This window comes from Equus asinus, chromosome 1, assembly GCF_041296235.1.
Source record: "Equus asinus isolate D_3611 breed Donkey chromosome 1, EquAss-T2T_v2, whole genome shotgun sequence".
Lineage (NCBI taxonomy): Eukaryota > Metazoa > Chordata > Mammalia > Perissodactyla > Equidae > Equus > Equus asinus.
The window spans coordinates 133,987,539-134,010,674 of NC_091790.1; the positions used below are offsets into that span (position 1 = coordinate 133,987,539).

The 23,136-nt window shown below is 37.4% G+C and overlaps 1 protein-coding gene and 1 long non-coding RNA gene across 8 annotated transcripts in view; one reads left to right on the forward strand and one right to left on the reverse strand.

Moving 5' to 3' along the window:
- Nucleotides 1-20,166, forward strand: part of CFAP69 (cilia and flagella associated protein 69) — a 58,509-nt gene extending 38,343 nt beyond the window's left edge. For 4 of the 7 annotated variants that reach the window (XM_014842913.3, XM_070508094.1, XM_070508088.1 and 1 more), the window contains 8 exons: nt 1,039-1,120; nt 4,271-4,463; nt 5,802-5,939; nt 6,536-6,612; nt 7,567-7,764; nt 9,643-9,729; nt 11,646-11,750; nt 12,300-13,253. In XM_014842913.3, coding sequence (XP_014698399.3) covers nt 1,039-1,120; nt 4,271-4,463; nt 5,802-5,939; nt 6,536-6,612; nt 7,567-7,764; nt 9,643-9,729; nt 11,646-11,750; nt 12,300-12,470 — 1,051 coding nt within the window. In that variant the 3' untranslated portion in view covers nt 12,471-13,253. Of the gene's footprint in view, nt 1-1,038; nt 1,121-4,270; nt 4,464-5,801; nt 5,940-6,535; nt 6,613-7,566; nt 7,765-9,642; nt 9,730-11,645; nt 11,751-12,299; nt 13,254-20,048 lie in introns of those variants that run through there. The other 3 variants (XM_044767563.2, XM_014842914.3, XM_070508086.1) reach the window with 3 other exon arrangements.
- LOC123284715 (uncharacterized) lies at nt 2,897-21,930 on the reverse strand. The gene is made up of 3 exons (XR_011502866.1): nt 21,818-21,930; nt 13,792-13,896; nt 2,897-3,030 (listed from the first exon to the last, which is right to left on the reverse strand). It is a non-coding gene; the product is annotated as an uncharacterized lncRNA (long non-coding RNA).
- Nucleotides 21,931-23,136: the final 1,206 nt, after the last annotated feature.

A 23,136-nucleotide genomic window follows, 5' to 3' on the forward strand; every position in this document is an offset into this window, starting at 1 on the left:
TCATTAAATTCAAATTATTTTCTAGTGTTCATTGTGATTTTCTTTTTGACCTTTGGGAGATTTAGAAATATATTGTCTAATTTCTGAACAAGTTAGGATTTCTATTTTTTGTTACTGAAATTGCTATGGATTAAAGAGGTAAAAGGCAGCTCATGGTAGGCATCAGAGTACTACCTCAAAAGTGGGAATAGAATAAACCTGATTCATACCCAGAGGTGGTAAAACTGGAACCAGCTGAGTGGAAGGGGCCAAGCTGATGGCCTTTATGCACCAACCACCACCACCCCCACTACACACAACCACCATCACAAAACAGGCAGCAGAAACAAGAGAAAGCCAGGTTAAATAATTACCATATTATTACTGAACCATAAATAATTAAGTAATAGCCATGCTAAATAGGAAAGGGACATAGGAAGTTGACCCCAGCAGGCTTGCAGTGCCTGAAAGAAATAGAGGAGATTAGCCTCTGTTAGTATTTAGCACCAGCAGCAGCAGCAGCAGCAATGTGTTCAGCCCATATCCATCCCTTACCCAGGAAAACAGTGAAAGTAGCCCTGGTAGCAACTTCAATTGCTCACTCCATGTGGGCTGCGCAGTCCTAAGCAGCAGGCACGTTAGCAAATAACTCAACTGCAAAGATAGCATGTAATTAAAAATCATCAAATGTTTGAGGCACGCCAACACTGTCAAAGAGAGACAATAAATGGATAAAGCTTGAAGAAACAGTTACTAGAGCAACGAGAGGAAAGATCTCCTCTACAAATAATGTCATGAAAGCCAAGGAGAATATTGCATCTATGGAAAAGAAATAGGCAGTTATGAAAACGAATTAATTGATATTATCAGGTTTAAAAATAGTTGAAATCGCCACTGGCAAAGTCTCTTCAAAGTTCAATTTTTTAAGTAAAAACATTAACTACTTGATTTAAGGGAATGAAGGAAAACATATTCTTTGAAAATTTTTTTGATAGAAATAAACTCACAAGTTAAGTTTAACAATAAACCCTTATTAAATGACTAACTTTTTATTTAAAGGTGCTGCATTTTGGGATGCTATCCTTTAGAGGATTACTTTCTTGAAAAGGAAGGCATTTTTCTCCTTTTGGATTTATTGGCGGTAAGTATCATCATAACAACTGTAAAACAAAAAATAAATATGTCTTTATTAACCCTTTCCAAACTCAGTACCACAGAAGACTGTTCTGTGATTAAATGTGCCCCCCAAATCGTGTTCAAATATTTATTTTACAAAAATCCCTCCTGGAGATTCATAATATGCATTGGCATATTAAAGATGCTGAAAATTCCTCCAGTGAAGAAATTCATTTGCTGAGGTCAGTGCTCCCAAACACATGACAACAGAGAATTGGTTTTACAGGGGGTTTTTTTCCCACCAACTTTTCAATAAACAGCTTGCAAAGTGCTAGACTATATCACTTACTAATACATTCTAGCTTCCTCTCTTAGTATTAAAAGATAAGGGTCACATCAGACAAAGGAGTAAAGATGAGCACTTTTTAAGAACTGCGTATAGTTTAAGGTAAAGTGAAGAATCTAGTGTGTCATGGACAGTTTTACAGAACGAGCAGGAGTGAGCACACTAAGCCTTCCAGGAAAGACAATTGCCATCTAGCAACTGTGAAGAATGGCAAAGACCCTCATTTATCCCCAAAGTAACCCCCTAGTAGCCTCAATTCTAAGTGGGTCCATAGTCAAGATGATATGGGAGGAAAAGTATAATTTTGTTTCAGTAAAACTTTGGGAGAGGGGGCCGGCCCAGTGGCATAGTGGTTAAGTTCGCACACTCCACTGCTGCAGCCTGGAGTTCACCAGTTCAGATCCTGGGTGCGGACCTACACACCACTCATCAGGCAATGCTGTGGCAGCATCCCACATAGAAGAACCAGAATGACGTAGAACTAGGGGAGGGAAACAAAAAAGAGGAAGGTTGGCAACAGATGTTAGCTCAGGGCCAATCTTCCTCACACACACACAAAAAATTGTAAATTTATAAAAAAGAAAAACTTTGGGAGATATTCTCACACAAAGTTCTAGATATATCACTTCCTGTGATTGCCCCATTGTTGATTTTATTAACAGAATAATAAACCTAGCTTTATGCAGCAAGGGTACTAAAGTTATGTGTATCTTTTCATCTCTCTGAAAGAAAAATAGTTGATACTAGAGATCACAGAGCAAAATCATTGGATATAAAACACTATCAACGAAAAATAAGTAAATAATAATAGTAAAAATAACCCATCTTGCGGGGCAAGCCTGGTGGCATAGTGACTAAGCTTGCATTCTCCACTTCAGCACTCCAGGATTGACAGGTTGGAATCCTGGGCATGGACCTAGCACCACTCATCAAGCCATGCTGTGGCAGTATCCCACATACAAAATAGAGGAAGATTGACACAGATGTTAGCTCAGCAACAATCTTCCTCAAGCAAAAAGAGGAAGATTGGCAACAGATGTTAGCTCAGGGCCAACCTTCCTCACCAAATAAGTAAATAAATAAAATAACCCACATTGATAAATAGGAATGAGTCATAACCAGAAACCCTTGGAAAGTTCAGAAAATTGAACATAACACAGAAGGATGTAAGTGTAGCTCTATTAACGTCGTCCTAAGTTATGTATAGCTCACCGTGTTTCTCTGAGTAGAGAGGCAGGATGTGTCAGAGATTCTCAAAGTCACAAAATCAATTTGGTACATCTTCCTGGAATCTAGCTTTTACTAGAGATTTGGAAGTAAGGAGTTATATAAAACATACTGTACATACTTAATAATTAAATTTTATATTTTATTTAAGATTATATAGAAGACTTCAAAGACATTTCTCACGTGTGTTCACTCTCCTCCATTAGGGTTTCTTTGATGGAAAGGCATGAAGACTGGTAGGAGCAGCTGATAGCACGGTGGTTGTGAGCATAGGCTGGAATCAGTCTGACTGAGGCCTCCAATACTTGTTAGCTGTGTAACTTGGACAAGTTATTTAACATCTCTGTTATCAATTTCTCCATCTGTAAAGAAGAGATACCAATAGTATCTAGTTTATGCACTGTTGGGAGGCTTATATAAGTGATTGTGTGTGCATGCACACGTGCACATGCAGATATATACACACACACTTACAGGCATTAGTTAGAATAGTTCCTGACAAATATTTTTGCTATGTGTTTTATATTATTATGAATATAATTGTTAGGTTGTGCTTAATGTGGATTGAACCAATCAAGTTAATTACAAATTCCAAATATTCTTTAATGAAGTTTTTGTATCAACTTCAACCCTTGACATTTGCCTCTTTCTCTTGAAAGTGAAGTATAGGAATAAAAAGCAGTTGATCGAGGGTTCTGCTTAATACAATCTGCTAAAATATTTATTCAGTGCACAATGATAACAATTGCTAATAATAGTTCAATGTTATTGAGAATGTACCATCTGACAGGCAGCCTTATGTAACTCACTGTGCCTCTCTAAAGCAGGAAATATTATCCTTCGTTTAACAAAGAGGAAACTGATAATGTCTGCAATTCAAACCTCAGGTTACATGTTTCCTTTGCTATATTCTATTAGCAGCATACTCTAACTGTTAATCAACAAAAAATATTTCACACAGAAACCATTACTGTCTGGAGGCCATTGCTCTGGATGGGCTTTTACATCCCTAAATTTTAGTTTGCTGAAAACTAGTTGGGCAAAACAAAGGAAATATGCTTGATAAGATGCTGATTATCAAAATACAAAATTACACCGTTTTGATTTATTTTCATACATGACTGCCACTGGCAGTTACCATCAGTTGTTTTCTTACTAGCAATGAGGTTATAGCTGGTATAAGTCTTTACAAACCTTAATAAAGCATGTAAATTGGAAAGATCCTATAACTACAGTGACCTATGTATAGCGCTGTTGACCTTGCTCCACTTAAAATGAGCATCACTTATTTTTACAATCTCCCTTTTTCCTACTCAACCAAATCAACTACAGTTTTGGTCATGACATATGTTTATGACTACATCAGAATTTTATTGAATCTTTTTATTTTTATCCTTTTTCATTCCTAATGTTTGAAAATGTACTCATTACAATGGGTATCTTTTAACAGGAGATTGTCACAAATCATACTTAGAGTCTGAGTTTTATAAGACTATCATTTAGAAGAAACCTACTGATTAATACAAATGTTTCTCCTTTTTTTTAAGGCAGTAATTCTTAATATTTCTTGCAACTTTTTTCTTTATTGTTTCCTTGCATAAGTTGAACCAAAAAAAATTCTGTAATCTAATACTTGGAATAATGGTTGAATTTTGTGATAATCCCAAAACTACGGCTCATGTTAATGCTTGGCGAGGGAAGAAAGGCCAGACAGCTGCTAGTCTTTTAATTAAATTGTGGAGAAAGGAAGAAGAAGAACTAGGAGTGAAACGTGATAAACATGGGAAGATCATTGGTAAGTGTGTTTATAATTGTTAATAGAAGCAATTAGATGCATATTTTTTAAAAGAAATCTGTAATAGATATTAGGAAAGTATGAGGATTTTCACCCCTTTGTTTAAAGTTCTTTTCACAGAGTTTTCAGAACTTGCTATCATAAATTCTGAGTGATTGGAAGAAAACTAAGTAAATTAGTAGCAGATTTATATTTTTATAGGCTATTTTAAGGAAATGGTATTTGATTATATTATTTTATTTTTTTTGAGGAAGATTAGCCCTGAGCTAACTACTGCCAATCCTCCTCTTTTTGCTGAGGGAGACTGGCCCCGAGCTAACATCCGTGCCCATCTTCCTCTACTTTATACGTGGGACGCCTACCACAGCATAGCTTGTCAAGCAGTGCCATGTCCACACCCGGGATCCAAACCAGTGAACCCTGGGCCGCCAAAGCAGAACGTGCGAACTTGACCGCTGTGCTACTGGGCCAGCCCCTGGTTAGAGTCTTTAACTCGAAAAAAACTAACAGTACTTCCTAAAGAAATTTCTTTGGGTTATCTGCTTTTACAAATAGATTCAGTAGTATTTCTTATCCAATAAAATTTGAGATTTAAACAGAATGCTTGAAAACAATTTTAATAGTATGTTGTATATTTCTATTGATTCATATGTATACAATTTACTTTTTATATGAAATAAGAAACTCTTCTAAATAAAATAAATCAAATGTTCATAAATTTTAATTATTATATTCTGAATTAATGAAGTTTACAGTATCAGAATTTATAGTTCATTTATCTATTCTACAATGCTACATTACGTTTCCTAAGCCTCTTAAGATTCTTATTATGGCTTCATCTAAACTGTTAGTATTGTTTATTTTTAAATGAAAATATTTCTTCTTTAACTTCTGACAGTTTCTATCTTCAGTCTGTCTTTATGTCTGAGTTTTGATCTATAATATCATAAAATAGTTTTTATATTTATAGCATAATATATAGAAACCCAAAGCAAAGATTATGTCACTGTTAAACTGACATTGTTCACTTTCTGGATCTCAAAATTAGAAAAGTTATTTATATAAAAGTTTCACTTTTAGAAAAGTAATTTTGTGAAATTTTCATATTTTACATAAGTAATAAAAATGAAAGCTTTAAGTTTTGCCACAGAATGGGGAAGAAATTACTGGTTACATTTGCTTTCAAAAGACTGACCATGTACAAGGCACTATTTTACTCTATTATAATATTTTTATATATTTTATGATGTCTAGACTAAAAATCTCAAAATTAAATTATTAATTTACTATGGTTGTTATCTGTCCCTTCCATGTATTTTCATGATATCCAATGATTAGATACAAAGAAACCTCTATTTACTAGTTTTCAAGAAGAGCAAAAAATTATACCACTGCCTGCTAACTGCCCGACTATTGCAGTTATGGATGTTGCGGAGAATATCAGAGCAAAAATTTATGCTGTGTTGGGCAAACTAGGTAAGAAGCTACTCATCAAATTCCCTGAGCCTCTCTATTTTGTTGAATGTGTGAGTTGATTTTGCTCTGGAGTCCATTTTTCAAACATGATGAACAGAAGTCCCTTTATACAGATAAAGGCATGTTCCATTATTATCCCAAATGCCCAGGCTATACCCTTGATCAGTTAAATTGGAATCTCCAGGTGTGGGGTTCAGCCATCAGTATTTTTTAAAGCTCCCCAGGCAATTCCAGTGTGCAGCCAGGATTCAAAGCAGTTAGTTTAGATGAGTAGGCTTAAACACTACAATTCTGAATCACCAGAGTGTTTTAAAATACTTGCTTCTTAATAAGGAAAAAGTCCTCACTCTTCAGATTCTGAAAGTACAATATCATAGTCTGACAATACCTTGAAAGTGTTCCTCTTCTGATGACTAGATAAGGATGACCTGGCAGAGGTTTGTTATAGGAGGAAGCCAAAAGCTCACAGAAGTAACTTTTTTATAAATCATGATGAAATCAAAAGTAACTTTTTGCATTTGTTTTTATGATAGATGTATGCCTTTTGGAATCCGTTCCTCTGTTAAAGTAATTCTCTCTCTATAAACTTTGTTTAGATTTTGAAAATTTACCTGGCCTATCAGCTGAAGATTTTGTGACCCTCTGTATCATACATAGATATCTTGATTTTAAAGTGAGTACCTTCTTAACCTTGTTATAAAATCTAGTACGGCAAAAATCAACTGCAAAATAAAAGATCTATTTGTAGTTGTGAACAGTCATAGACATACTGTGTAATTTTTATCTTACATTTTGCATCTGATACTGTTCCAGAAACATACAATTAATTGACTGGGTATTTTCCATGGGATAAGATTTCATCCAACTATTAGTTTGTAAAAGAAAATGGATGTTACTGTCATAGAACTGTTCAGAAGCCTAACAGAACTTTTCAAATATAATCTCTTCTACTAATATTAGTACTATGTATTTGAATGTTATAAATGAGTAAACATCTATTTTCAAATGAAAACAAGGCTGAATTTTATCCCTATCCTGGATATATAAACTTTTCTCTAAATTTAAACATACTCTAGCATATTAATTTCCAGACAACCCAGAATGTGAGGTGGAGCTATCAGCATGATGAAACTGTGGAGCTAAGACCTTGAGCTTCAATCACTGCCTTAGCTAGAAGGTGAGGGGCAGGGCCCTACTTCTCAGGGTGACTAGGTTCTAGGGTCCCTGGAATCCCTGTGTTTATCATCCTCCAAATTCAGCTTGATCTAGCCTTCAGTACAGGGCTTTAGGAGGATGAGACTAAAGCAGCAGTTTCTGCAGCTCTGAAAACGGAGTGACTTAAAGCAGAGGGCAGTGATGATGGCAATGAATTAGACTTAGGTAGTGGAGGCGCATCCATGAATACCTTATCATTGAAAACATTTGATAAATTACTTCTGAATACTCATTTGTAAATGGTGCCCCAAATCATTCCCAATGCATTAACTTATTCCCAAAGAGTAAGTTAGGAGAAGCTAGTTCAGTAAGTGTTAACTTTGGAATGGCCACCAAGTAAAGAATTACTTAAAATTATGTCATTTATTTTTGGCTCATTTAACTTTTTTAAACTTAAACTTTGTTATAACAGATTGGAGAAATATGGAATGAAATATATGAAGAAATAAAATTAGAAAAGTTAAGACCAGTCACTACAGATAAAAAAATTTTGGAAACTATTACAACAGCATCAGAAAATATTGGAAAGATGGTTGCTTCTCTGCAAAGTGAGATGATTGAAAGCCAAGCGCGCCAAGATGTGCAAAATGAACAAAAAGTCTATGCAAAAGTAAGCCACAGATACCATTGAGGCACAAGATAATAATTTCAATGTATAAACTAGTTGAAGTTATCAATAGGATATATTTGCCTTACTTGTGAATGTTTCAGCACTTAGAGTTATTTTTTAGTTTAGTTTTTTTCTTGAAGACTGACGCCTGAGCTAACATCTGTTGCCAATCTTCTTTTTTTTCCTTCTTCATCTCCCCAGAGCCCCCAAGTACATAGTTGTATATTCTAGTTGTAGGTCCTTCTGGTTGTGTGTAGTTTTCTGTATAGTTACCTTCAGTGTCTTTGTACAAGTTTTTAAAGAAACCATGGAGTTAAGAGCTTGAGATTCAATTCCTATAGTCAGTAGTCAGTGCTGTTTTAGGGCCTTATAATTTGATTTCTACAGGCTTAGAGTTTAAAAAGTAGACACCTGAGACACTTCCATTTTTGAAATGTCAGAGTTCCAAAAACTGTGGTCTATTTAAATGTATACATTTAGCAAATTCTGACAAACAGTGTATCTCTGTGACTATATGTATGACCTCATTGAGGAAGTTGGCCCTCATCCCTCACTCTGTGACAGGCCCTTATTGATATGCCAACTTTAGGCATAGTGATAAGCTTTATCCCCACCTCAGTGCCAAAACACTTAGCATGAGCATTCCATAAATCCAGAGATAAACTGGTTTCTAACTGGAAGTAATCAGAAAAAGCCCATCAGGAAAATATAAGCCATTTTCCTAAAACTTTACATAGGTGGGAAACTGAACACATCAGAAGTTTTTGAGCAAATAGATTAATATTTAAATTAACTTGTCCACAGTTACAAAGATGATGTAGATTTCCCACTTCTGCTTGGTGATCCTTTATGACTACAATTAAATATTCAAAACTCTTTAAAGTAATTTCCGAAGTTTTCTATTGCCTGTTCTTTTCACATGGACTATTAAATATTATAGCTTCAGCTTAGTGGGACTCTGTGTCCACCTATGAATTCTGCTCCATCTTAGACACCCCCTTGCTTGAAAGTTTTGTTTGTTAAGAGTTTTTGTTGCATGGATGCTGCCATTTGATCCACTTAGTTGCTCTTAAGTGGGGTAGCCCTATTGGAAGTTCTGCTGCCTCATGAGTTCTGTTGAACGGCGGAATGTCTGCTGGGTGGACAATCTGTAGTTGATTTGTTGGTTATTGTTGATTTGTTATCATGGCGCTGACCCGACTTACTTTTTAGCAGTGTAATTAAATACTCTTAGGTTCATAATTTAAACTTAATGGTATATTATACATCAACCAAGGGCATGTGTTCTTTGATGATATAATTAGTGGATAGCCTGATGCAAACTGTAGTCCCTGCAGTTTGTTAGTAGTTACCTCCCTAGACTGTATCACCACCGCAAACTCAGCACTCTCACAAAATTGCCTGTCTTGCTGCAGCCATAAATTAGAAGTAGTTTTACCAATATAATCTTGCCTAAACTATTATCAGTGGCAGCAGGAATCTCTTTCTTTTCTCCTGTGAATTTGCTGTTGGGTGATTTATATAGCTTGTTCTGGACTATAATCTGTCTTCACAAGTATTAAGCATGTAAAACAATCAGTCTTGCTGACAATGATTATTGTTATCTTTATATTTTATATTTTTATAACAACAGCTTTGCATTACATTTCATGGAAAGCAGTTCAAACCTTAGCCACATAGTGAGGGAAGGATTTATTTTTTTCATTTTAAGATTTTTGTTTTTTAAATTGTTGAACTCTACAAATACTCTAATCCTTTTGCTAGTTGACTTTAAAACTTACCTTTGCAAAACCAGGTCTTCCTTCAAAATGAGGGCTTTCAAGACCTTTGGTATCCTTTCAGAGAAACTGGAACTTTTAATTATTTTTTTCATTTCAGATACAAGCCACCCACAAGCAAAGAGAACTGGCTAATAAATCATGGCAAAATTTCTTAGCTAGAACATCAAATGCTAAAACTTTAAAGGTAGGACTTTTTTTTTTTGGTATATTACTTTATTAATGTTTTAAAGTTGTGGTAAAATATATGTAACATAATATTTGCCATTTTGATCATTTTTAAGTAAACAATCCAGCGGCATTAAGTACATTCACAATGTGGTACAAACATCACCGATACCTATTTCTGGAGCATCTTCATCATTCTAAACAGAAATTCTATAACCAGTATGCAATAACTTCCCATTCTCCCTCCTCCTTGCCTCTGGTAATCTCTAATCCACTTTCTCTCTCTCTAAATTTGTTTATTCTAGATATTTCATATAAGTGTAATCATACAGTATTTGTCCTTTTCTATCTGGCTTATTTCATTGAGTACAGTGTTTTCAAGATTCATTCATGTTATAGCATTCCTTTTTTATGGCTGAGTAACCCATGGTTTGTATGATCACATTTTATTCATCGATTCATCTGTTGATAGACACTTGGGTTATTTGCACCTTTGGCTATTGTGAATAACGCTGCAATGAATATTGGCATACAAGTGTCTGTTTAAATTCCCTGCCTTCAATTCTAAAGGTAGGACTTTTAAAATATTGTGATATCCACAACAAATAGCCAGCTCTAACAGACAGACTTTCAGGAATAAATTTTCATTCGCCCTTTTCTGTTGATCTTTCTATAGAATGCCAACACTCATATGCAATTTAGGATGATATGCAATTTAGGATGATAACTGAAACTATGCATTTTCATAGTTACAGAAGATGCCGCTCTTGAGTTTCATTTAGTTTAGCAGTGAGAAGCAAGCGTGGTGTTCCTGGCTTGCATAAAGAAGATTATGGGTAGCCAGGAAGGAGCAGAAGAAATGTGCTCCTACTTTCCATTCTGAGCCTTTTTATTCATTGATCTTTTCTGTAATAAGTAGAGTGAGGGACAGAAAAAACAACTATCCATATTACCCTTTCCCCCAAGGTTGTTTCCCCTCCATGACCACGAAAAGAAACATTATATTAAAGCATAAATGGGAATTTGGGATAAACACCCCTTTGGAAAAATGTGATAAGCTGCTGCAGCTGTAAGCTAGAAAGTACTCTAAAAAGTTTATAATGCTAATCGTTCACTTGAAATATATGAGAAGCACCATGGATTTCCAAAATCTCATTACTTTTTTCCAACTTTTCTGTTAATACTTTAGATACACTTTTACATAATGTTACAGTTCTTCCTCTAGATATGAAATTGTTAAATTTTATGTTAGCCCATGAAAATAGTGGAACTATATTAATATAGCAAAAGCAAAGCAAAACCAAGCTTATTCAAGGTACTGTGTCTCCCCCTTCTCACTAAAAGTTCTTCCCAACTTTATCTACAACATATGCTCATATGCTCATATCTGTACTTCTAAGGAATAGTTAATGAAAATCAGCCTCTTCTGTGCAGATCATTTGTTACCTCAAATTTTACCTGTTCTAGTGTCTCAACTATTGAGCTTGAATATAACTGCAGCAAATTATATAATTTATATTATTCTGAATGTTTGAAACATTTAAGTGTACTGAATTAGTATTTAATTTATGCAATGTATTTTGAAAATGTGCATCACCTGATGTAAATTTAGTAGTTTATTAAATTATGTGCTAAAAATTGAACCTGATCTCCTTAGGATCTGCTTTATTCCTTAGTCATATATGAACCATACCTCTGGAAATCTCAGTAATGTTGTCAGATGCCTGGTGGCTTCTGCAATGTATAAAAGATATAACTTGCTAATAACTATCTTCTTAGCCTAAATGAGTATGTAAATGCAGGTTCCGCGCTACCTAATAAACAAAGTATAAGCCAGATACAATTAAATGTACTTTGTATACTTCATTTTAAGTACCATAGATAATGCTTTAATAGCAATTAATATTATTTTCTTTCTAATTGAAAAATCCTCAGAAAGCAAAAAGACTTCAGGAAAAAGCTATAGAATCCTCTAGATACAATGAGCAACCACCAAATACAATATTTCACCAGACAGATATTAAAGGCCTTAACACAACGGTAAGATTTTTTTGTTCATAACTTTTCTTAGTAGATATTGAATTTAGGCCCCAAAGAATGTTATTTCCATGGGGTATTGTCTCATGTTTTTTCTTTTCACTATTGAAATTTCACATAGTTAAAGCATATTTGTTGCCAAGGTACCTTCACCCTTGCCCAGTGCTTATTTGGACTGGACCCAGCCCTTCAGGATTCCCAAGAAACTGCTACAAACACTAGTCAGAATATATCTCCACATCTCTTTGACAGAAAATGCGCAGTGCCTCCTTTGCTTGGCAAACAGATCCATGCCATATTCCAGGCTTCCTGGTGTCCTCTTCTGGACATAATTTGCCCCTAGTTGCAAAGCTGATAAGCAGTAGAAGCAGAACTCAAACCCACTTTCCTTGACTCCAAAGCTCTTATCTTTCCATTATGCCATGCTGCCTCCTAATTACTTATATGTACATGTTGTGTCTTTTCCAAAGTAAGCTGAAGGATGAATGGCTTTTTCTCTTACTGAAAAATTTTGTAAGTAGACTCTTGGATGTTTACCTTTTCCTTTTTCAGGTTCTCTCTGGCCGGGTAGTAACAGTGGAAAGCACTCCTGCCCGATTAATGGGAGGACCTCTGGCTGATACAGATATTGCTCTTAAAAAATTGCCTATTCGAGGAGGAGCCTTACAGAGGGTGAAAGCAGTAAAAACTGTGGATGAGCCAAAGAAGAGCATTCCTACGTAAAATACTGGAGATTTCTGAAGTAAATTCTGCTTATAACTTTTTAGTTAAATATATCAATATACAAATGTAAAGCAAATATTTTAGTAAAATACTATAAAAAATAAAAGTAAGTACATAGAATTTATTTTTATTAAAAATATCAACATATAGCATCAGAAGACTTGTCACCAGTTACTTTGGAAAGATTACTAATTCTCTTAACTGAAATTGTAAAACATACTGTATCAGTTAAGACTCTTGCAGTCGCATGTGAACTACTCCAACTGGTTTAAGCCCAGAAAAACACTTTTACAGGTTCAGTAGCCATCAAATCTAGGAATAATTAAGACTACAGGCATTGTTGGACCTAGGGACTAAAACTCTGAGTAGGACCTTCTCTTTCCCTAGCAGTTCCTGGATTATATTCTCCCCAGGTGGATATCCAGTAGAGAAGAGTGCATACCTCTCTCTCAACAGTCTCCACAACTGCCTCTGCATCCTGGGACCCTGGAGTGGCCACATGCCACTCCTGAGCCATTCACCACGACTTTGGCCAGATCTGAGTACTGCCTACTCCTGGAGTCAGAAGCAGGCCAACCCCATCCAAAGCATATGAATGGAGTGGGGAGTCAGGATATTGTTATCATAAGTTTATATCAATACTGGGCGGCAAAAACATTTGCAAGAAATATGTTGGTCAAAGTAAAGTAAGTTATCTCTGTTATGAAAAGCAAATGTTAGTCATGAGCTCAATAATAAAAAATAAAAATACAGATGGTTTTAATCTTAATATTATAAACATGCAAAGCAAACTCTAATGCTACATCTCTTCTTTAATGAGAAAGGGAAAGGGAGAGTGGGGGAAGTATTTTCCCTCCTTTGGTGGTGGAGGTATCTTGCCAAAGAATAGGAGGTAGAAGCCTTAATACTGGATGCAGAGCAAAGTGTCTATGTCCCTCTGTGCCAGTATGAGGTTTCCATAGCCTGTCTCCAGCCCCATCAACCCCCTCCAACACCCAGGAAGCCACAAAGTTGAGTTCATCTCCAGGGCTGGCAGAGACAAGAACCTGTTTTCTTAAACAGGAAAATATACTGGAATTTGAGTCTAGATGCTGGGCCCATAGGATCCATTCAGCAGTGTACTGGTAAATGTACAAGTGGCTCTTCAAGGGTAAAAAGCCCTCATCTGTAGTGTTTGCTGATTTGCATGGTGTAAATATTCCCACCAGGACCAGTTTCAAGCTACCAACATGACACTGCTGAATGCAGAGTTAGGAAGAGATGCATAGAATCCAACTTCATTATCAGATAAGAGAAGGTTCTATCACTCCACTGGGCCCACCTTCTTCTACTTCCTCTTCCTCTTTCCTCCTCCTCTTCCTCCTCCTCCTCCAACTCACATTCCCCCAGGAATTTTCCATTATCCCGTTTGTGAAGATGGTAGCATCTGCAATGAGGGAAGTAATTGCACTGTTGTTATTGTTCTAATTGGAATGAGTTGCCATTACACTTTTGGCCAGTGGCCTCTCACCCTGGCCAAGTTGCCCATTCTCCTTGTGGCCCACAGTAGATAATACACATCAGCTTATCAGTGAGCTTTGTTCTCTCCTGATTCCTCTCTATTACTTCTCTATTACTACCACCCCCAACAAGATATTAGAAGACATAATTTGTTCCTCTTCTTCACAGCCCTAAGCACAAATATTCTATGTAAAGGCGAGTTACTGAGACACAAGAGTGGATGTGGGCAGAAACATGCAATGATGAGATACCCATACAAAAAGTATACCCCAGGTATATCTCAGATACACATGGAATCAAGAAGAAGTGTCCATGGCTAAGAACAGTGAATCTTTGCCCCATTTTGTAGACTATAAGATCCTTCCCCAGACTCTAGCTCCCTACGGACAAGGTAGAAACCATATCTCATTATTTTAACCAACACTTCAGGAAATAAACTATTGAATAAGTGTGATGATGGCCTCAGCTCCTGGCAGCCTTTCCTTTGAGCTCTGCATATGCAGCAAATTTCTGAGCTCAAAGCACAGATTCAGCCAACAAAATACAGGTAATGCTCAACGCAGACATGATAACATAGTTCACATGTATTTACTTCATGACAGTGACAGACTCTCTAAAAAGCTAAGGCATAAATACTATTATACTAATATAACCAATGTGTAGAAGTAAAATTGATATTATTTGATGGAATATCGTTTTTTGTATGTAGTACAACCTGATATCTCCAGATTGATTAGGACTGGCCACAATCAAAATAATCCGTGATGTCTGTGGACCTTTCCCTTGCCATGTAAATCTTACCTGAGGAAAAGTAAAATAGGGCAGGTTATTACCTAGCAGCCATTTAATAGCCAAAGAAATGTAGGTGGATGGAAGGTAGTCATGTTGCTTAATCCAGACACTTGTGCTTGGTAGACAGACTGCACGCAAGTTTGCAAATTACAATTCCAGCCACCCTGCACCAAGCAAGTGAATCAGTCTACCTGTCTGACAATGGCACTAACTCTAAGAAGTCTCCCTGTCTCTTCTCACATCCTTTGCTCCCACACCACTCCTGAGCCCAAGGGGATGTACTGCCTAGCCTATCCAGCCTGACTCAGAGGTGGACACTTTCCTTCCAGGAGTCAGTTGAGACAAAATTTCAAGCTTTCAAACTGAAACTTTTGCTAATAAACTAAATGAAAAAGAAGTCAAAAGAATAAAAATGATGAAGTTTAGTGAGGATAGATGAAAGTGGCTTCAACATTCTTCAATAATGAGATTTTTACCACATGAAGGAGCTCGTTCCATGGTTCAACTCTGTTAGCCAGTGCGTACTTACACTGGATGAAAACCAGTGAATAATTAGGTGAATAACTTTCATTTATCTGGTCCTCAGTCTGCCTTCTGAAGCACGATGTACATTTCATATCACAGGAAAAAACTATGATGTTCACTCTTAAGTTTCTTCAGGTCAAATATCCAGTTTCCTTATTCATTCTTATTTAATCATTCCAGACTTTATGAATCTGGCCAGCACCTTCTGAAGTGCTTGTTATTTGTTAATATTCCTGTATACTGTGACCAGCCAAACTGAACAAAGATATCCTGGTGTAGGAGGACCCATGGAGGGTATAAAACTAGTCCCTCTCATTTTTATACACTTTCTGCCAACACAGCCTAAGCTTATGTTAGTTTCATTAGCAACCATGTTTCATAATTGCTTGTATTTAGTTTACAGTTAAGGAAATCGTCAAGGATGCCTTCTGAGAAAGAGAAACCGGCCTGATACTATGAGGTCAAAATTCTGTAGATACACCCAGTGCCCAGATCAGTGCCTAATAACATTCTCCAATGAAAGAAACCAGGGCTCCTTGGAGACATGGCTGGTTCTGGGGATGGGGCAGAAATATACAAGATGAGTCTGGAGCATCCTATAGAGTTCCCAATGGCCAATGCTGGAACAATTTGAGCAACAAAATAAATAATGTAGTATTGGATTATAACCCAAAGTATAAATAAATGTACATAAGTCCATATTGATATAAATAAATGATGAAAGAAAAGGAAGGGAGGGAGGGAGCAAAGAGCTGGATGCCACATGCTTTGTGGCCTGTCTCCCCTTGAGGAAAAAGGCAGGACTTTGTGCCTTACAGCTCTAGCTCAATGTAGGACACATCAGAGCTGAAGTTCTAATTCAGCGATATCAGGGCTGGGAAGAAACTGCGTTTCACAGGCCTTTGTAAGAGATGTGTCCCGCGTGCGCTACGCTCTTCATCCCCCCACTACCCGCCAGGATCTGAATTTCCATCTGTTTTTATTTCTCTTTAGCCTGAAGAACTTAGTATTTCTTGTAGTGCAAGCCCAGAGTCAACACATTTGTTTAGTTTTCTTTATCTGAAAATGTATTTTATTTCACCTTTATTCTTGGAAGCTCATTTTCACTGGATGTGTGAACACATCTGAGATGATGTGGTTTTGATCCCCCACCCCCAGCACTTTAAGGATGTTCCACCATCTTCTGGTCTCCATTATTTTTCTGATGAGGAGCTGTCCATCACTCAAATCATAATTCGCTTGTACACAACATGTCATTGTTCTCTGACAGCTTTCAAAATATCTTTAGCTTTCTGACATTTGATGATACTATGCCTAGATGTATGCAATGCAATTCTGATGCTAACTACCCAGTATTAGGTCAAATTTCACAAGTTAAGAGCACATTCCTCCCCTCACTTCAGAAACCAGCTGCAAGCTCCAGGGTTCCCAGGCCACCCATGCTTCTGATCAACTGGCAACAAATTCAGAGGTTCCCACCACCAACTAAGGTTCTGTAATAAGCTAGAATGACTCACAGAACTCAGGAAAGCACTATATGTGTAATTATAGTTTTATTATAAAGGCTATAAATCAGGACTAGCCAAGTGAAGAGACCCACAGAGTGAGGTCTGGGAGGGTCCCAAACATAAAGCTTTTGTGTCCTCAGAACATGTCACCTGCCAGGCACACCGAGGTATAGTTACCAATCAGGGAAGCTCACCTCAGTGCCCAGACTTTTTACTGGAGTTTCATTACATAGGCATGATTGATTGAATCATTGGCAACATACTTCAACTCTATCTCCAGCCCACCCTGCTCTCTTCAGAGGTTGGGCTCTTATCACCTAACTCAAAGCCCCAACCCTGTAATTACGGGGTAGTCATTCTGGTGTGGCCAGCCCCCATCCTGAGTCATCTCATTAGCATAAACTCAGGTATGGTCCCAGGGGCCTACCATAAATAACAGAGACATTCCTATTACTCCAAGAAATTCCAAAAATTTAGAGGTTATCTCCTAGAAACTAGTGACAAAGGTCAGCCAAATTCTTTATTATAAAATAGTGTAGTTTTTTTGTATTTATCTCATTTTGGATTTGTTGAGCTTCTTTTTTTTTTTTTTTTTTTTGAGGAAGGTTAGCCCTGAGCTAACTGCTGCCAATCCTCCTCGTTTTGCTGAGGAAGACTGGCCCTGAGCTAACATCCATGGCCATCTTCCTCTGCTTTATACATGGGACGCCTACCACAGCATGGCTTTTGCCAAGCGGTGCCATGTCCGCACCCGGGATCCAAACCAGTGAACCCCGGGCTGCCAAGAAGCAGAACGTGAAAACTTAACCACTGCGCCACCGGGCCAGCCCCCTATTGAGCTTCTTGAATGTGTAAATGTATATCTTTCACCAAATTTGGAAAATATTCATCCATGTTTTCCTTAGATATTGTTTCTGCCCATTCTTCCTGTCTCTCATCTCCTTCTGGGACTCTAATTATACATATCTTAGACCTTTCGACATGCTCCTTGAGACTTTGTTCATTTTTCATTTCAATATTCTTTCTCTGTTTTCCTCAGGTTAGATCATTTCTGATGCGGGGTCAGCAAGCCAAAGAGTCAAAAGAAAGATTTCTTGGACTCTCAAGGTCTGGCAGTAGTGCTCTTTTATTTAGAGAATAGTGTGGAATAGCATGGGGACAGGACCCATGGGCAGTCAGAGCTGCTGCTGCTGGCATGGGGACAGGACCCATGGGCAGTCAGAGCTGCTGCTGCTGGCATGGGGACAGGACCCATGGGCAGTCAGAGCTCCTGCTGCTGGCATGGGGACAGGACCCATGGGCAGTCAGAGTTGCTGCTGCTGCATGGGGACAGGACCCATGCACAGTCAGAGCTGCTGCATGGGGATAGGACCCACAGGCAGGAGGAGCTGCTGATGCAAACACGGGTGGAGGGTAAGGCTAAATTTAAGGCATAGGTATGTGAGTTATCTCTTTACAAGACAAAGGAAAAAATATGTAAAAAAAGTTCTTAAAATGATATTGGGGCAGGTGGGGTCTGGTTAATGGGTGGTCCTATAACTTTTAGATAAGAATCAAACTGGATTAAGTAAATGGCAGAAGCCACCACCTTAAATATTATCTTCAGCTAAAGACAAAGGAGGATGTTGGTGGTGGGGGGAGTCAGCTACGTGAGGTTACCAGACAAGCACAATAAACAAGACTTAAGTCCTTGCCATCCCCATTAAGAGTTTCCAGAGATAAGGTCATCCCCCCTTCCGCCTGGTGCAGAGAGAGAGACACCCCCCACAGATGGAGACTTCCTTCACAAACGCAAATGTCTCTCATCAAAGGGCAAGCAAATTCCACTCCTCAGAGCCTCCTTCTCATCTGCAGTTTTTAAAAGTAACCAGCCTAAAATAATCCTCATCAATTTCTATTGACTTATCCTCAAATTTGCTGACATTTTTTTTTTGTCATCCTCATTCTGCTGTTAAGTCCATCTGGTGAATTTTTATTTCAGGTATTACATTTTTAGTTCTGGAATTCCCATTTCTTTCTTTTTTATAGTTTCTATTTCTCTGCTAGATTTCTGGTATTTTGTTCATGATGCACATATTTTCTTTTATGTCCTTGAATATGTTTATGGTAACTGCTTTAAATCTGTGCTAATTCCAATATCTGGGACATCTCTAGGTTGATCTCTGTTGATTGTCCTTTCTCTCAAAAAATGAGTCACATTTTCGTGTTTCTTGGTTTATTAAGTAATTTTAGATTGTATCCTTGATATTGTAAATGTTATTTTCCAACGACCCTGGTTCTATAATACTCTCCCAAAGAATGTTAGGTTTTTTGTTTGTTGGTTTGGTTTGGTTTAGCATGCAACTGACTTGATTGGGCTATGTCTTTTGGGCAACAGCTCAAATATCAGGTCAGTTCTTTTAGCCTGGGCTTGGCTGCTTGAAGTTTGTTCTCTTCAGGCATGGTTCGCAGGTCAGCAAGAGATTTATAGAAATTTGAGGATTCCTTTCTCTGGGTCCCTCCTTTCCTGGATTTCCCCCTTACTTTCCAGCAACTGTACTTATCCCAAACTCTGTCCTCTCACTCTTCAAGCCAGAAAACCTTGTGTTTTGTATTAGAATTTTAGCCAACGCGTAGGAAGCAGACTGAGGCCTGCCCTTAGACTAGAAACTGTAAAAATAGGAGTTTGAGTGCCTTCCTTCTTACAAATGTAAACTGCCCTCCAGAATCTGCTTACTTTTGTTCATTCTCCAAAGACTTCAGGTATTTGTTCTTTATCTTTCACTTAGTTTATCCTTGTTACATGAATCCTTGTTATATGTAGGAGGCAAGAGCAATCCAGCCAAACTTCCTCTACGGCCCTCATTTTGTAGGTTAAGAAAACAGGCTTAAGGGGGTGTTTCCTTGTTTGTGAGGAATTTATTGGAATTGGGATTTGCCATCATCAGATTGAGTTGTGGTAGTAAGATAGAGGTTCTTGGGCAATTTCCTTAAATGTAATATACATCACTAGTTTGAATTTATTGGAGTGACACTCAATGAGTGTTAGTCAAATTCTATATTATAAATATTATAAAAGAAATGTTATAACTGTAAGTAAAAGTGAGGCCATCTTATTATGCTAAACGGCCCTAGCCCCTCCTCTGTGTGACTACTCACTGCTCTGAACGTACTCTAAAAATTCATAAGCTCTCCTAATTTATGGCCTCTGCTTACGTATGTACTCCCCAATAGCTTGATAAATTAAAACTTTGTTCTACGAGTTTCTCTCCAGGAACAGGCTGACCACAGGCAGGAAACACATCTACAAGATATGTATCACAGCTGACAGAAGAACAGAACAGTGTGATGCCTGGAGCCGGTCAGGCCTGGAAACCAACATCCCTGGACCCCCCCCTTACTGCGCATTTTCCCTATATAACTGCCTCAAGATTCTGTAATTTTGGAACGTGGTTTTTGAGATTTGATTAAAACTTCCTTTCTCGATCCCTAAATCGTTGTGATTGATTGGCTCAGACTGCAGTGAGCAGAGTGAGCCCATTGCTCCGTATCACAACTTTTCATTCCTTCTCAAGACTTTGTTAGCAAACTGCTGAAAATAGGAGGTCCTAGAAGATATGTTTTATTGAGTACTAAAAACTGTTTGAAATTAGCATACACACATATGTAAACAGAAAATCTAACATGAATGCTTATTTCAAAAGTTAAAATAATATACCAAAAAAAAACAATAACTACTTCTCTGGATGATAGAATTTAGGGGTTTTTTTTCCTTTTGTTTGTAATATTTTGAGCCTGTGTTGCTCTACAATAAGAAAAAGAGTGATTTAAAAATAAAATAAATTCTCAAAACATTTCCTTTCATTTAAAAATTTTATCCGTGCTTTTTTCATATCTTGTGGATTTAATGCTCCATCCAAATCCACTAGAAATTCTAAATTATTATGAGTGCCATTGAAAATATTATTAAAATAAAAGCGAACATCTCAACTATTTACAATTAATTTTAAGTTATGTCCTTATACTGTGAAATCTTTAAACGGTGAAAGGAATAAAATGCTTAATTTATAAAGGAAAAATGTTATATATAAAAAAATTTTCAGAATAATGTAAAAGTAAATAACAGATATTTTGAAAGCAAGGATCTACATTAGCAACCTTTTAAACTTCTACTTGTACTCATAAATTAGCAATAATTTCTAGATTTTGAAGAAAAATTTAGGCTCTCCATTCCTTTGCAACTAGTAGAACATTTTAGGAGCTTTAAGGATCATTGTCACAGGTTGGTTTCTCCAGGAAGTATGTTCTAGGATAGATTTTGGGGGCAGGATGTTTAGTAGGGAGCCCTCTTGGGATCCATACATGCAAAATGGAGAGAAAGGAAGCAGAATTGTGCAGAGGGAAAAGTTGAACTGTGATGCATTCCTAATGAAGTCCTCAGTGAGCCCCATGGGGAGGGCTGAAGCTGAAATCGTCATCAGAGTTGCCCACATTGGGTCAAATTAGCCCTTATACCCTCTCCTCTATTAGTCATTGGAAGACCACCCTCACATGGGTGCGACCTTGGGCACAATGGCTTCTTACAACTGAGACAATCCTTGTAGGGGCCTATAGCTAAAGTCTGTTAACATCACTCTCAGCAGGTGAGCCACCAAGTCCTTCTAGAAGGGGAGTCTTGTGCTACATCTCCACATTTACCACAATCAGGAAATTTCCTTCCTACTGGAAAATTCAACTCAATGCAAAGTTCAGTAGAAAAAAGTAAGTCTTTAAGCCCATACTTAAGGAAGATTGGAAATCTGTATTATCTACCAGCATGAACGGTATAGAATTCAGGGTAGTAAAGGGCCCATTTATGAAATGTAGTTGAAGCATAATTATTTTAATTAAAAAGGAGACAGCTAATGAGAAGTAGATGGGATCATTTGGGAAAATGTCTAAGAAAGTACAAATATTGTATAAGAATAAAATAATCTTCAAGAGCCACACTTTTGCTGCTAAATCTCTTTAGAACTGTAAGGGTTGAAAATAGAATGCACCAACCAGTACTCCAGGAAGTGAAGTCTCTGTACTCTAAGAGATGCAGTTCCCTTTGTGCACCCTCTGTGTAGGTCCGTGGTGCAGGAGCAAGAGAAAGTTGTACACCAGGAACCACACTGAGACGGAAGAAGAATGCAAAATACCAAAGAACAAGGTCCAGCAACAGAAAAATATGCCAGTCATAAAGAAGAACTGCTTTGCAAAGTCAAAAAGAAGACTAATATAACATGAATACAACCTTTGTTCTGGCTGGATTAGGTCATCTGGTACTCCACATGACCCAGACTAGATACACATTCAGTGACGAAAAAATAATGAGAAGTATGATAGATCTTGTCTCTGACAGGAAACACCAAAGGGAGAGGGAAGAGTGCTTTCTTAATAAACAGCACATCTTTAAAATGTTCTCAGCCCATCATCATTTCTCTTCATTTTCTCCAACACTATGGCTATTTCCAGAAACTCTTCTCCACTCTGAGCTCCCTGTCCCCCACAACTTCTCTGACAGCTTCCCCATATGCCTTTTCTCTCTACCTTCTCTCTTTCTTCTGTAGCTTTTTATTATGTAGCTCCACACTGCCTTCCTGGTTTCATTTGTTTTGTTTTTTTTTTTATTTGTTTAAACCTATACTTGAATTTTGGAGACCAAATGATAGCCCCAAGGGGCCCAAAAGAAATTCTTTCTCCTAAGTTTAGATGGATGTTTAAGGAGAAGAGAGCGGCTATGAATGTTCATAAATTAGTCATTGAGTTCCTTACACAGTTAATTAATAATTTTATCTCTGTGAAACTAATAAGAATAGTGTGCTTTATCTTGGAGTTTCCCTGTTAGATGTGGAGGATTTGTTAGGGGGAGTTGGATTCTAGATCCACCTGTGAATTCTGAAATGATAGATATAGAGATGCTTTCCAGAACTGTCTTGTAGACTCCAATTATTGGGTTCCTCTAAACTCTGCTGGGTACAGAGACAGAGGAAAAGTTGATGCTTAGTCCTTTTGAGATTAGAGGGAATATGCTTTTAAACCCATATCTTATTGTTAATTTTTAGCTAGAATCAGAGAGTAACATAGCACATTCGGCCACCTACATTTAGCTTTTTTGAGGGGAGGGGGGAGTTAACTATACCATTTAGGAGACCCAACGTGGACTGGGCATCATTAAAAACTCTCCAGTAAAAATAAAGTATGATTAATTGGGGATTACTGTGGGCCAAGCAACACCATGGTGCATTTAAGGATAGAGAAGCCAAAGGAAAGTTTTAGGTTTCAGTGATTTAGATGTTCACCATAATGATGGACCAGCTTCCTGAAGGGGACAGTTA